Source organism: Bos indicus x Bos taurus, chromosome 3 (assembly GCF_003369695.1).
Source record: "Bos indicus x Bos taurus breed Angus x Brahman F1 hybrid chromosome 3, Bos_hybrid_MaternalHap_v2.0, whole genome shotgun sequence".
Classification (NCBI taxonomy): Eukaryota; Metazoa; Chordata; class Mammalia; order Artiodactyla; family Bovidae; genus Bos; species Bos indicus x Bos taurus.
Window position 1 is genome coordinate 85,845,129 of NC_040078.1, and position 13,063 is coordinate 85,858,191.

At 37.0% G+C, this 13,063-nt stretch overlaps 1 protein-coding gene across 3 annotated transcripts in view; it reads left to right on the plus strand.

Annotated features, from left to right (window-relative positions):
- The window catches only part of C3H1orf87 (chromosome 3 C1orf87 homolog), an 81,786-nt gene that overhangs the window by 11,832 nt on the left and 56,891 nt on the right, over positions 1-13,063 (plus strand). For all 3 annotated transcript variants that reach the window (XM_027537076.1, XM_027537077.1, XM_027537078.1), the window contains exon 3: positions 11,015-11,249. In XM_027537076.1, the coding sequence (XP_027392877.1) occupies positions 11,015-11,249 (235 nt within the window). The remainder of the gene's footprint in view (positions 1-11,014; positions 11,250-13,063) is intronic.

The window sequence follows — 13,063 nt, forward strand, 5'->3', positions numbered from 1 at the left end:
AACAATTATTGGTGGATGTAATGGTTTGATATCAAATATCAAGATATATACTAGTCTGTGTCCAGTAGGAAACAGATTATATAAATTAAGATAATTCAAGGAGGATTTGGTTACAAGAGTAAGAGAGTTGCAAGACAGGGCACAGGAATCATGGGCTAGCAGCTGCAAGGTTATCACAACCATGGGTCTGCAGAGATGGGAAGCAAGTGTTCTCAGTTATGTCAGACTTTTGCAGCCCCATAGCCTACTACGCTCCTCTGTCCATGGAATTTTCTAGGCAAGAATACTGGGGTAGACTGCCATTTCCTCCTCAGGGAATCTTCCTGACCCAAGGATGGAACCCACATCTTCTGCATTGGCAGGCAGATTCTTTGCCACTGAGCCACCAGGAAGCCAAGATGGAAAGAGGGGAATGTTAATGAGGAGGGAACAACATTCTTGAGCTAGAGAAAAATAGTGACCTTCTAGCAAGAGACACAAGTAGTTTGAAGCACTCTTACAGGGAGAGCCATCTCTCCCAGGAGAGCCAGGGCCAAACCAGTCAGAATCAGAGGACATGAGAGCTGACCGGCTAATCAGTCCATAGCAGTCAGCTTCTCAGAGTGGAAGAGGAGGCAAGGAAGTAGGAGCAGAGGAAAACGTCCAGCAGATAAGCAATATTTAAACTAGTAAAAACCTGGGAACAGTAAACATTCTCAAATAATATAGGACGAGTTAAATAAACTTGTGTATATCCATACAATTAAAAACTATCTAGATACTTCAAATGTTCTTGTGGAGATATAAACATTGATGGATAAGGTATCCATGTGATATTGTCAACTGGAGCAGATTTTAAAAGATCACAAAATTGTATAACCACAGTTTGGTTTGAGAGTAAAACAAAACTTAAGCTCGTGTGTGTACGTGTACACATATATCTTACTGCGTATAGTGTAACTACTTATATTTTGAGAAAGCACAGATTTGTGTTAATGTAATACTTCTTTTTGAACTTTATTTTCCAGAGCAGTTTAAAGTTCATGACAAAATTGAAAGGAAGATGCAGAGATATCCCATATATCTCCTGCCCTCACACACATGTAGCTTTCCCCATTATCAACATCCCTTACCAGAGTGGCGCATTTGTTACAATTCATGAACCTACACTACCACATCTTAATCACAAAAATTCCGTGGCTTACCTTAAATTTCACTTTTGGTGTTGTATATTCTATGGGTTTGCACAAATGTATAATGACATGTTCATCGTTATAGTATCATACAGAGTACTATTGCCCTAAAAATCTGGTGCTCTGCCTATTCACCTTCCCCTCCTTTCCTAAAGTACAGTTTTCAAATACATGGTCTTTTTACATACCCCTGTTTAGTTCAACATAATTAAACAAAATCACATATTAATCATTATTGCTCCTCATTCCCATAGACCCTGTGGATGTCTCCAGAAGGTATTTGCAGAAAGGAGAATGGTTTGCACTTCATCCTCTGAGGGTGGATAGAAGCCCTGCCTCAGAACTGTGCCTTAAAGCACAGAGATAATTGATATAGAGGCCAGGCAGTTTCACAGTCATCTTGTTTAGAAATGTAAGGACTTTAAATTTCAAGCCTATAGACAGCATGTTAAAGAGCAAAGACATCCCTTTGCCAGCAAAGATCTGTATAATCAAAGCTATGGTTTTTCCAGTAGTCATGTATGGATATAAGAACAGGACCATAGAGAAGGCTGAGCGCTGAAGAATTGATGCCTTCAAATTGTGGTGAAGACGCTTGAAAGTCCCTTGGATAGCAAGGAGATCAAACCAGTCAATCCTAAAGGAAATCAACCCTGAATATTCATTGGAAGGACTAATACTGAAGCTCCAACACTTTGGCCACCTGATGCAAAGAACCAGCTCACTGGAAAAGACCCTAATTCTGGAGAAGAGGGTGGCAGAGGATGAGATGGTTAGATAGCATCTCCAACTCAGTGGACATGAATCTGAGAAACTCTGGGAGATAGTGAAGGACAGGGAAGCCTGACATGCTGCAGTCCATGGTGTCACAAAGAGTCAGGCATGACTTAGCGACTGAACAACAACAAACAGTTCAAACTGTCAACACAAAGATTTTAAAACAACACAGTTTGCACAGCTCCTAGGAATAAGTCACCTGAGGACATTTTGATAGAACAATGTTGTAGGTATTGGTTTTTTTTTGTTTTTGTAAAATTAAGGAAAATGATTCCAAAGAATTGTGCGTTATCAGAGATTTTAAATACAAATTAATCTGTTTTTAAAGGTAGGTGACTTCTATAACTTGTATTTACAATTATTAGTAAATAAACAAGGCAGCTGGAGAGATTACATTAACTCTCTCTTTTTATCCATTTAAGTAGTATTCCTCGGTTCCTGTGAACTATGAAATGTTGATCCTATGAACTTTAGTTTTACCTATCAACAAAGAAAGTTTGGGGATCCAAAGGAAAGTTCATCCCTTCTGTACTCGGAATTAGAAAGGTGTTGATAAAGGAGATAGCACTTTGATTTAGGACTAAAACTTACCATTTGTCTTGGGCTAACTGGGAACTAGGTTCAGTGCTAAATATTCAATACATCTTATCTTAATAAGTATTATTTTCCTAATCTCACAGATGAGAAACTGAAAATCAGAGACGTGAAATAACTTACCAGAAGTCACACAAGTTATGTTTGGGGCTAGGACTCAAAACCAGGTCTCTTGGACATATAGCTCGCATCCTTAAACATTGCCTGAAATTATGTGTATATTTTTCACAACTATGGAAAAGACTTTCCTTTTTCATTTTCTATGCCATTGTTTATCAAACTTTAGTGTACATAAGAATCATCAGTGATGTTTTCTATCTCATATACAGGGTTATTGTTACCATCTTTCTAAATTCCATATATATGCGTTAGTATACTGTATTGGTGTTTTTCTTTCTGGCTTACTTCACTCTGTATAATAGGCTCCAGTTTCATCCACCTCATTAGAACTGATTCAAATATATGGCAAAACGAATACAATATTGTAAAGGTAAAAAATAAAATATAATAAAAATAAGAATCATCAGTGATGTTTGATAAGAATTTTCTTGTCCAGCTTTCAGAAATTATGATTTAATAAGTTCAGAGTGACCCAAGTTTCTGTCTTATTATCCAGCACCCTACAGGTGGTCTGAAGTTCAATCACTGTCTTTTTCTCTAAGAACAAGCCCTTCTTTCAGCTTCTCTCATAAAAATAACTTCCTTCATGGATTCATTTCTATTCCTCTTAAGCAGATTCAGTTTGACAGCCCTCTGTGATTATCTCTTTTACATACTCTATATTTTTGATTATCATTTTATATCATAACTTTGTTTAAATGTCTGCTTTCTCCAACTAACTATGAGATCTGTGAAGACAACACAGTCTAAAGACAGTGAGTGGGTTAGATTCTCACTGCAACCCAAAGAATGTAGTAATGTAGAGCTAAAAAACAAAACAGAAGAAAACCTTCATGGCATAAATATGTCTAATGCTGTAGAATTGGATTAAGTGTAAAAAGAAGGTTTCAGAAGAGTAGGTATATTGGGATATCATCTCTATGAGTTAATTTATCCAAAGAAAATGAAAACACTATTTGAAAATATATGTGTATTCCAATGTTTATAGTAGCATTGTTTACATTAACTGAGAAATGAAAGCAACTTAAGTGTCCATCAACAGATGAATGGATAAAGAAGATGTGGTATATAGGCAATGGAATATTACTTAGCTGCAGAAAAGAATGAAATTTTACCATTTGTGACAGCATGGATAGAACTGGAGGATATTATGCTTAGTGAAATAAGTCAGAGAAAAACAAATACTGTATGTTTTCACTTATATGTGGAAGCTAAAGAGTGAAACAAATGAACAAATATAGCAAGACATAAAGGACTCACAGGTACAAAGAACACACTAGTGGTTGCCGAAGGGCAGAAGGGTTGCAGGAGGAGCAAATAGGTAAAGGGCACTAAGAGGTACAAACTGATAGGTATGAAGTATGTATAAAATGTACAGCACAGGACATATAGCCAACATTTTATAATAGTTTTATATGGAGTAAGTTTTATAATGATAATAAATTACTACAGTGGTAAAGAGTCTGTCTGCCAATGCAGGAGATGCAAGAGACATTGGCTTGATCCCTGGGTCAGGAAGATGCCCTGGAGGAGGAAATGGCAACCACTCCAGTATTCTTGCTGGGAAAATTCCATGGACAGAGGAGCCTGGTGGCTACCGTCCATGGGGTCACAAAGAGTCAGACACAACTGGTCAACTGAGCATTCACAATGTCAGAAACTAATATCACATTGTAAGTCAATTATACTTCAATTTAAAAAAGAAAAGAAAAAGAGGTTAAAAAAAAAAAGTAAATCATACCAAAGAATAATTGGTGATTGAACTGGCTACTAATTTTGCAGCCAAAATGACCCCAATTTGAGACACTATTTTTATTCCATAAATCAGTATAGAGTAAATGCCATGAAAAATACAGTTCAGTTATTTTCATTGATGTCAGAATGTGGCTCAGTGCTATGAATGGGATACTTTATAAATAACTTTGGGAGTGATGAACCTCTCGTTCCTGGAAAGGTACAAATCAAAGCTGAAGGATGGCTACTTAGGTGTTCTGAAAGGGACTCGATGCTTAGGTTGGAAGATGGACTAGGTACTTTTATATGTGCTGTTTTTTATTAACATTTTAAAAGAGAATCAACATTCTGTTGTTTAGCAGTAGCCAGTTTATTTATTATGGGTGTGAAATTGAGGAGAGATGTGAAGGAAGGAGTATACACTTTGGAGGCATGCAGACTCAGGTCTGATTTCTAGATCTCTACCTATTATCAGTTTATCAATGAGCAATTTACTTAACTTCTCTGGTGATTTGTTTTCACATCTGTGCAATGACGATCATAACACCTGCCTTTCAAGATTATTAGTAAAACATGAAAAATGTATATGAATTTATACACAGTGGTTGACACATGAAATAAGAATTTAGGGCATGTTAGCTAGCATAATTAAATGATGAAGAAAGGATTTGGGCATAGGTTGGGAATTAATGTACTTTAAAAATCTTTCTGAAGACTAAACATCAATGATGATAATATATGGATGGCTCCATGGTGTTAAAGAGTCAAAAAACCCTCATACTCCATTACAACAACATCTTCTAAGTTAGCACTAGCTTTACATTTCAGCTTCCCCATGGAGTTTAGTGAGATTTTCAGCTGCACTCCCCTCCCGTCGCATTTTATTTTTTATTTTGTTGTTGTCTTTTTAAAAGAGAAAAGTCTGGTTGTGACGATTATCTGTTATTACTTCCAAATAAGAACATGCTTTCATTTACTGAAATTAGATCCCCATTCACTATGTTGGCATACTCTGGGCTGTCTCCTCCAGAGGGCTGGAGGCCTGTTAGATGGTACTCAGTTGGAAACTGGCAGCACTGAGTCTCTGCCAAGGCTGGCAGACCTTTAACGTGGCATCTGGTGACCTTTTTGCTGAGCCCCCTGGGTCCTCCATTTGCGATTTGATGTTCTCAGCAGGGGTGTAATCCAAATCAAATGTGAGATCTGGTGAGATGGGGTTGCAGGGGAGGTGGGGCCAGTGTGGGATCTGTACATTGCTTTGGGCAGAGGATGCTGCTAGATACCCTTGCCATGTTTCTTTCTAATCCTGAGAGTCTGAACTCTAATAGAGGGTAGCACTAAAGTCTAATCCTGAGACTCTGAGCTCTAATAAAAGACTGGTTTGTAGGAAGAGCCCAACGTGAAAGGGAACAATTGGACAATTTTCTCCTCATTTATTTATCATCCAGCCATACTGTCATTCTCCCTAATTGCTGTAGTTCCCAGATGACACTAAACTCTTCACAGCACCCCTGAGAGCAGCAGCTGAGGTTAGAAGTACATATGAGGAAGCTAGCTGTGTCTTGTTTCCAAGATAGTATTGATGGCATTGTTTTTCCCTTTTTCTGAAATGGCAAATTTCTATTTTCAACAGTGCAGGTAGATAGCACACAAGCCTAGAATAAAGAACTGTGGGTTTGTGAACAACATATCAACCAACGCGTGTTGACAAATTGTGCTAACAGCAGACACATGCCATTTCTCAGCTGGGGAGTCTTTTTCATGATAAATTGAAAGTGTTATGCATGTTGTTGTTTTTTTAAAGCAGCTTTTACTTTAAACAGATTTAACAGATTATTTTTACTTTTACATACACTATGGCTGTTTTAACAGACAGGCAGTTATATTTCATAGTTCTCAGGCAATTTTATCCTAAGACTGCCCACAAAAGGATTTTAAAGGTCATGAAAGCAAAAATGATTTAACTGTCCTTGCCTTCATCCAGAAGAGTTAACTGTTTGCCCCATTACCATTTTTGCTTTTAAATCCTGCACTTCCTGCTTGGTGCCTTCTCTAATTTCTGTTTCTCATATATTCCCTAATTTCCACAGACTTTTTTTCCTGACTCTACTGGCACCTGGAACAATCAAGATGCAACCAGGAAGATTTAGATTTAAATCCTGGCTGTACCATTGCAAAGCCAGGTAGAATTAGACAATGATATAAACCCTCTGAACCTAAATTTTTCATCCTAAAATGAGAATAATATGAGCACCTACCTATAGGGCTGATCTAAAGATTAAATAAATGAATGTTTGTAAATGGCTATAATGTGGCTGTCATATACTTACTCAGTAATACTATTATTTTTGAAACCCCTGCAAAGTATAATTACTTATTTTTCTTAAGAACTTCAAATAGCACTGATTCTTTGTAGCATTCTATTGACATTTATTTATATACCAAATAGGTATACTTCTTGTGGTCTTCCCCTGTGGCTCAGCTGGTTAAGAATCCGCCTGCAATGAGGGAGACCTGGGTTCGATCCCTGGGTTGGGAAGATCCCCTGGAGAAGGGAAAGGCTTCCCACTCCAGGATTCTAGCCTAGAGAATTCCATGGACTGTATAGTCCATGGCGTCGCAAAGAGTTGGGCACAACTGAGTGACTTTTACTTCACTTCACTTAGGTATATTTCATATTATTTATGTAAATCTTATGCCAATTTCTTTTAACACTTTGTAGAAATATACCTATATAATACATAAAGTACACATCATAAGTATACCACTCACTCACTGAATTTTCACAAACATGAAATATGCTTGCAACAGACATCCAGATCAAGAAATGAATTGGTACCACATTCCTAGAAACACCCCTGAGGTTCCCTTCTGGACTTTATACCTCCCTGCAAAGGTAACCACTATCCTGACTTCTAGAAACATGTTTATATCAGTTGTTAACTTTATTACTCCTATATTTTTGGATAGCCAAATGAAATTAAATTTCTTAAGATCAGGGACTGTATATTATATGTCTTCTCTCATTGAAGAACTATATATTAAATATACACTCCCCCAACATTCCCAGTTTACTCTATTGTCATCCAGCTACATCCTATCTGACAAGTCTCCAGCCCTGGATGAAACTGTCTGCCTGCCTTGTATCTCCACGAGGACTGCAGAGCATGCATCCTCTCCAACTGGTGCCACAAAATCCGTGGTCTCCAGCCTTCGAGTGACCACTCGGTTGTGTCCAGCCAACCTTCCTTCTTTGTCTGATCGGCTATCTTTATAGCAGCTATTTCAAGCCATATTCCCTTAAATTCAGACCTGCTACCCCAACATTTCCTTTTTTGAGACCCAACAGGTAGTCAGGAAACCTTGTATGTCAAAGAGAAAATTTAAGCTGTCAGCAATTTGGCCAGTCTCCTGTCACCAAATGTTAAAATTTGCCTACATCCTCACCCATTTTCCTGCTACCTGACCCTGAGGTTTCATTTCTGTCTCTGTCTTCTCAGTGACATTCCATCTCATTTTGTCAGGATTCATCTTATGTCATCAATGATATCCTCTCCTTTTCCTTGGTCAGTTGGCTCTTCATTTAAATGTGTTAAAGTCCCTACTGTCTTTAGTTTCTTTTATTTAATTTTTTTTTATTGGAGTATAGTTGATTTATAATGTTGCTCCAATCTTTGCTGTCTAGAGAATGACTCAGCTATATAATATAGACATGTTTTTAATTTCTTTTCCATTCTTTTCTGTTCTTTTCCATAATGGTTTATCACAGGATGTTAAATACAGTTCTCTGTGCTATATTGTAGGCTCTTGTTGCTTATTCTTTCTATATATAATAGTTTATATCTGCTAATCCCACACTCCCAGTCCTTCCCTCCTTTACCCCCTCCCCTCTAGTAGCCATAAGTCTGACCTCTATGTTTATTTCTGTTTTGTAGATAAGCTCATTTGTGCCATATTTTAGATTCCACATATAAGTGATATAATATGGTATTTGTTTTTCTCTGCCTGACTTACTTCACTTATGATAATTTCTACTTATATCCATGTGTTGCAAATGGCATTATTTTACTCTTTCTTAAGTCTGAGTAGTATTCCATAGTATATGTATATTACCACATCTTTATCCATTCCTCTGTCAATGGACATCTAGTTTGTTTCCATGTTTTGGCTATTACGAATACTGCTGCTATAAACATAGGTGTGCATGTATATTCTTAAATTACAGTTCTCTCCAGGTACATGCCTGGGAGTAGAATTGCTCGGTCATACGGTAACTCTATTTTTAGTTTTTTAGGAAGCCTCTACAATGTTTTCCATAGTGACTGTACCAGTTTGCATCCCCACAAGCAGCATAAGAGGTTTCCTTTTTCTACACACCCTCTCCAGCATTTGTTATTTGAGATTTATTTAATGATGACCATTCTCATGGGTGTGAGGTGGTATCTCCTTGTAGTTTTGATTTGCATTTCTCTAATAAAGAGCAATGTTGAGCACCTTTTCATGTGCCTATTGACTATCATATGTCTTCTTTGGAGGAATGTCTATTAAGGTCTTCTACCCATTTTTTGATTGGCTTATTTATTTTTTTTGTCGAGTTGTATGAGCTATTTGTATATTTTGAAGATAAATATGACGATAACAAAGCCCTATCTGAAACCAACATTGTACTCCAGTCACCCCATTTCTCTCCTCTCCTGAAGCCAAAATTCTTCACAGAGGTCTTTATACTTCCTACCTTTGGTTTCTGATCCCTCCTCTTTTGTCAACCCCCTTCAGTCTAGCGTCTACCTCTATTACCTCAGGGAAATTCCTCATGTCAGGTTTCCTGATGACGTCCTTTTGGCTTAACTCAATGGACACTTTTCAGAACTCACTTTTCTCAACAGCATGTGAGGTGTTGATTATGCCATCTCTCTGGCAACATTCTCTTCACTTTATTGCTAAGACCACACTCTTCTGGTTTTTCTTCTACCTTACTTAGAATTTCTTCCAAGTCTCCTTTTAGGGCTCTTCGCTCTGTAAATGTAGGTGTTCCTCTCAGCTCTTTCCTAAGCCTTCTTTGCTTCTCATGCTGCCATGACTTAAGAGAATTAATGTAAAAAATATACATATGTCAATCTTGGCCTTATTCAAATCAACAAGTGTTGTAGCCATTGTTTTATGCTCAGATTACATGACACACTTTAACATGGGTCCTTTCCACTGCATCAATAATAACAGCTAAAATTTATACAACCTTCTAGGCATAATGCATAGCTATTTTTTTAAATTATTTTTATTGATAATAAAATAATATTTCTTCATGTTAGAAATTTAGAATAATAGTTTTATTATATAGTATAATATGGTATATAGTATAGTATATAATATAGTATAATGTGGGCTTCCCAAGTAGCTCAGTGGTAAAGAATCCACCTTCCAATGCAGGAGATGCTGGTTCAACCCCTGGGTCAAGAAAATCCCCTGGAGAAGGGAATGACTACCTATTCCAGTGTTCTTGCCTGGAGAACTCCATGGACCGAGGAGCCTGGTGGGCTATAGTCTGGGTCACAAAGAGTTGAACATGACTGAATGACTAACAACAGTACACTGCCTGTAGTATAATGTAATATCCTGGCTTCTGTTAGGAGGTTCTTACTGTTTACTTCTGACATATTTCCTTCTACATATATTATGCACTCTCACACAAAGACACATGTATTTATATATGAGTTTATATAGTTGAGATAATTATCTTTTTCATTTATTTGTATAACAAGATATTTTTTCATTAAAATTATTTGTAACTATTTTAATAGCACCATACATTATCTCAAACGAACATAGAATGAAACACTCAACACATCCACCTATTAATAAATAGTTTAAAATTTTTCTTTTTCCACATTTTTTACTTAATATGAATTCTTAAAAATTGATTTACTAGGTCAAAAATTTTAGCTTCCTGACTCTTTAATATATTTAGTCCAGTCACCCACTGTAAGAATTCTATTTATTTATGTGACCATGAGCATTTGTATTCTTTATTTCCGAAGAAGTTTTCTATATTTAAAACAATACCATGTAATTGTGACTTATGTCTTTTAGTTACTAAACAAAGTTGCATAATTTGTAGATTTTTGTTTTTATATAAATTTCTTTGAGCCATTCCTACAATTTTTCCCCCTCTATTTAATATTAAAATTAAATGGAGGACTACTGAGAGAAAAAGAAGCCTTCTGGTGAGACAATTAAGGGGAGACACAGAGCAGAACTGGAGCTGGCAAAATGCCTTGACTTTCTTCTTTTTCTAGTTGTAAACACTGAAAATACCTGTTAGACTTTTAAGGAAGAAAGATAAGTAATAACCTTTAGGGTTCATCTTTGAAACTGCCATTTCTTACAGTAAGGATTTTAGAGCAGATGGATAGATTATAAGGAAGGTAAAGCCTGAGAAAATAACATGGTTTCTCTATGGTAAATGATCCCTAGACAAATAATAATGTTTACTTCTTCATTCCGTCATGCTAAATTACCAATATTCCCACCACCAGACTAACACCTGCCTTTTCTTATGCCAGCTTAGTGCAGGTGGAGTGTGCCCTGAGTAACAAAGCACAAAACTTGTTTCTTTGCAGCAAGGAGAACCAGAACTTGAAGGCAGAAACTCAAACAGTGCTCCAGAAATCAGTGACTGGTGATGCAAAGCCCATCGGTGGAGACCCACCAGCTCTGACTGATCCCACAGATCATCAAATCAATCACGACCCAGATGATGTGAAAGAGAGCAAGCACCAAGAGAACAACCAGAAACCAGAGGACAACGGGAAGCTCCTAACAGGAGCACTCAGTTGTAGATTTCTGGATGGCAAAGTGAGTAACAAATTCTTAAACTTTCCTTGGTAATTGGCTAGGAAATTCAGTTGGGTTGGAAACATACACTCACATCAACACATGCTTGTTCTAATGGTAATTAATACATTTTGCATCAAATAGAATCAAAATCATTTTTTAAATCTGAAAATGAATTTTGAGATCATTCTGTATATTGCATCTTCACTGACCGCTAACTGAATTGGTCAACCTACTCTGTGACTAAATGATCGTTATACAGTGATGCATCATCACTTGTGCAAATTTGGGGTGTGTTGGAGGAGGAGGGTTTGTCTGCTTTAATGTTATAGGAAAAGATAATTTATTTTCAAAACCCAATGAAATCATGTCTAGATATCAAAGAATTATCAGCCCTAAACTATCTTCATAGAAATATTAATACATTATCACTGCCCTCTGCTAAGAATCAACCAAACAATCCACAACAGATTAACTTGATAATGCTGAATCTAAATGATTATTAATTTGTAATTAAAAAGCAAGAGTAGCAGCAATAGAAAATTGGACCCAATTAAGACCAACTAATGATTCATTGGTAACAAAGTACCATTTCAAAAAATTGCTGAAATTGCAATTAAACAAATATATAGAGGAGGAGTTTTGTAGCACCGCCAAGAATGAAGTGACAGTCGGATATTTTAGTAGAATACTGAATTAGAGTCTGCAGTAAACTCTAACATAACTATCTTTAGTTTATAATTTTAATAGCCCTTTCTAAATCACTCAGATGCTCACTAGTTTTCAGTCATGAGAATATAAAAGCCTGTGGATTTGTGATCTTTTATTCATTAGAACTCTGCAAAAATTACAATATGGAGTGGCTACCAGTTCACCAATGGACCTCAGACCTCAGACCATGTTCTGCAAGGTCTCAAACACTGGGGACTTCTCATTTTTCTCCTAAAATTTTTATTGATCCTTCTAACTGTACCATATTATATACTCATGTAGAAATTTTGGAAAATGGAAGAATATAAATAAGAAAAAATAAAATGCAAAGAAAAATAATAGTTTATTTCTTTCTCATCTTTTTTCATGCATAGATACCAAATACGAATCATCACATATATGTTCTTTGTCATCCTGGTCTATTCACTTCATATCCAGAATTCTCCCACAGCTTCAAAAAATTCATCCTAAGCATTATGTTTAATGTCCCTGTGAGAGTCATACTCAGAACTAACACTTAGAATTTGCTACATGCCAGGCACTATTCTAGCTTCCCTGGCGGCTCAGACAGTAAGGAGTCTGCCCTCGGTACAGAAGATCCCAGTTCAATTCCTGGGTCGGGAAGATCCCCTGGAGAAGGGAATGGCAACCCACTCCAGTATTCTTGCTTGGAGAATTCCATGGACAGAGGAGTGGGCTCCGGTCCATGGGGTCACAAAGAGTCGGACACGGCTGAGTGACTCACACCCAGAGGCACTATTCTAAGCTGTTTATATATATTAACTAACCTACTACTCCCAAGCACTCAGTGAGGTAGGAACTTCTATTATCTTCAGATCATAGAAGAAGGAACTGAAAAACAAAGACATCAAGTGCTTTGCCCAGGTCATAAGGCTGAGAAGTGGCAGAGCCACAGTTGAGGTCCAGATTCTAGGGCCTTAATCCCCAAACTATATTCATTCGTTTATATGGATATAACATGTCTCATTTAATCCCTATTGATGGGCGTTTAAGTCATTTCTAGTTTTTCTTTTATAAATGAAAGTTTGTTTGACCCTCTCTCTACCCATCTGGGATACAGGGTCTGCATTAGCCACTGTGACAGGCAGAGTGTTCACTAGGTA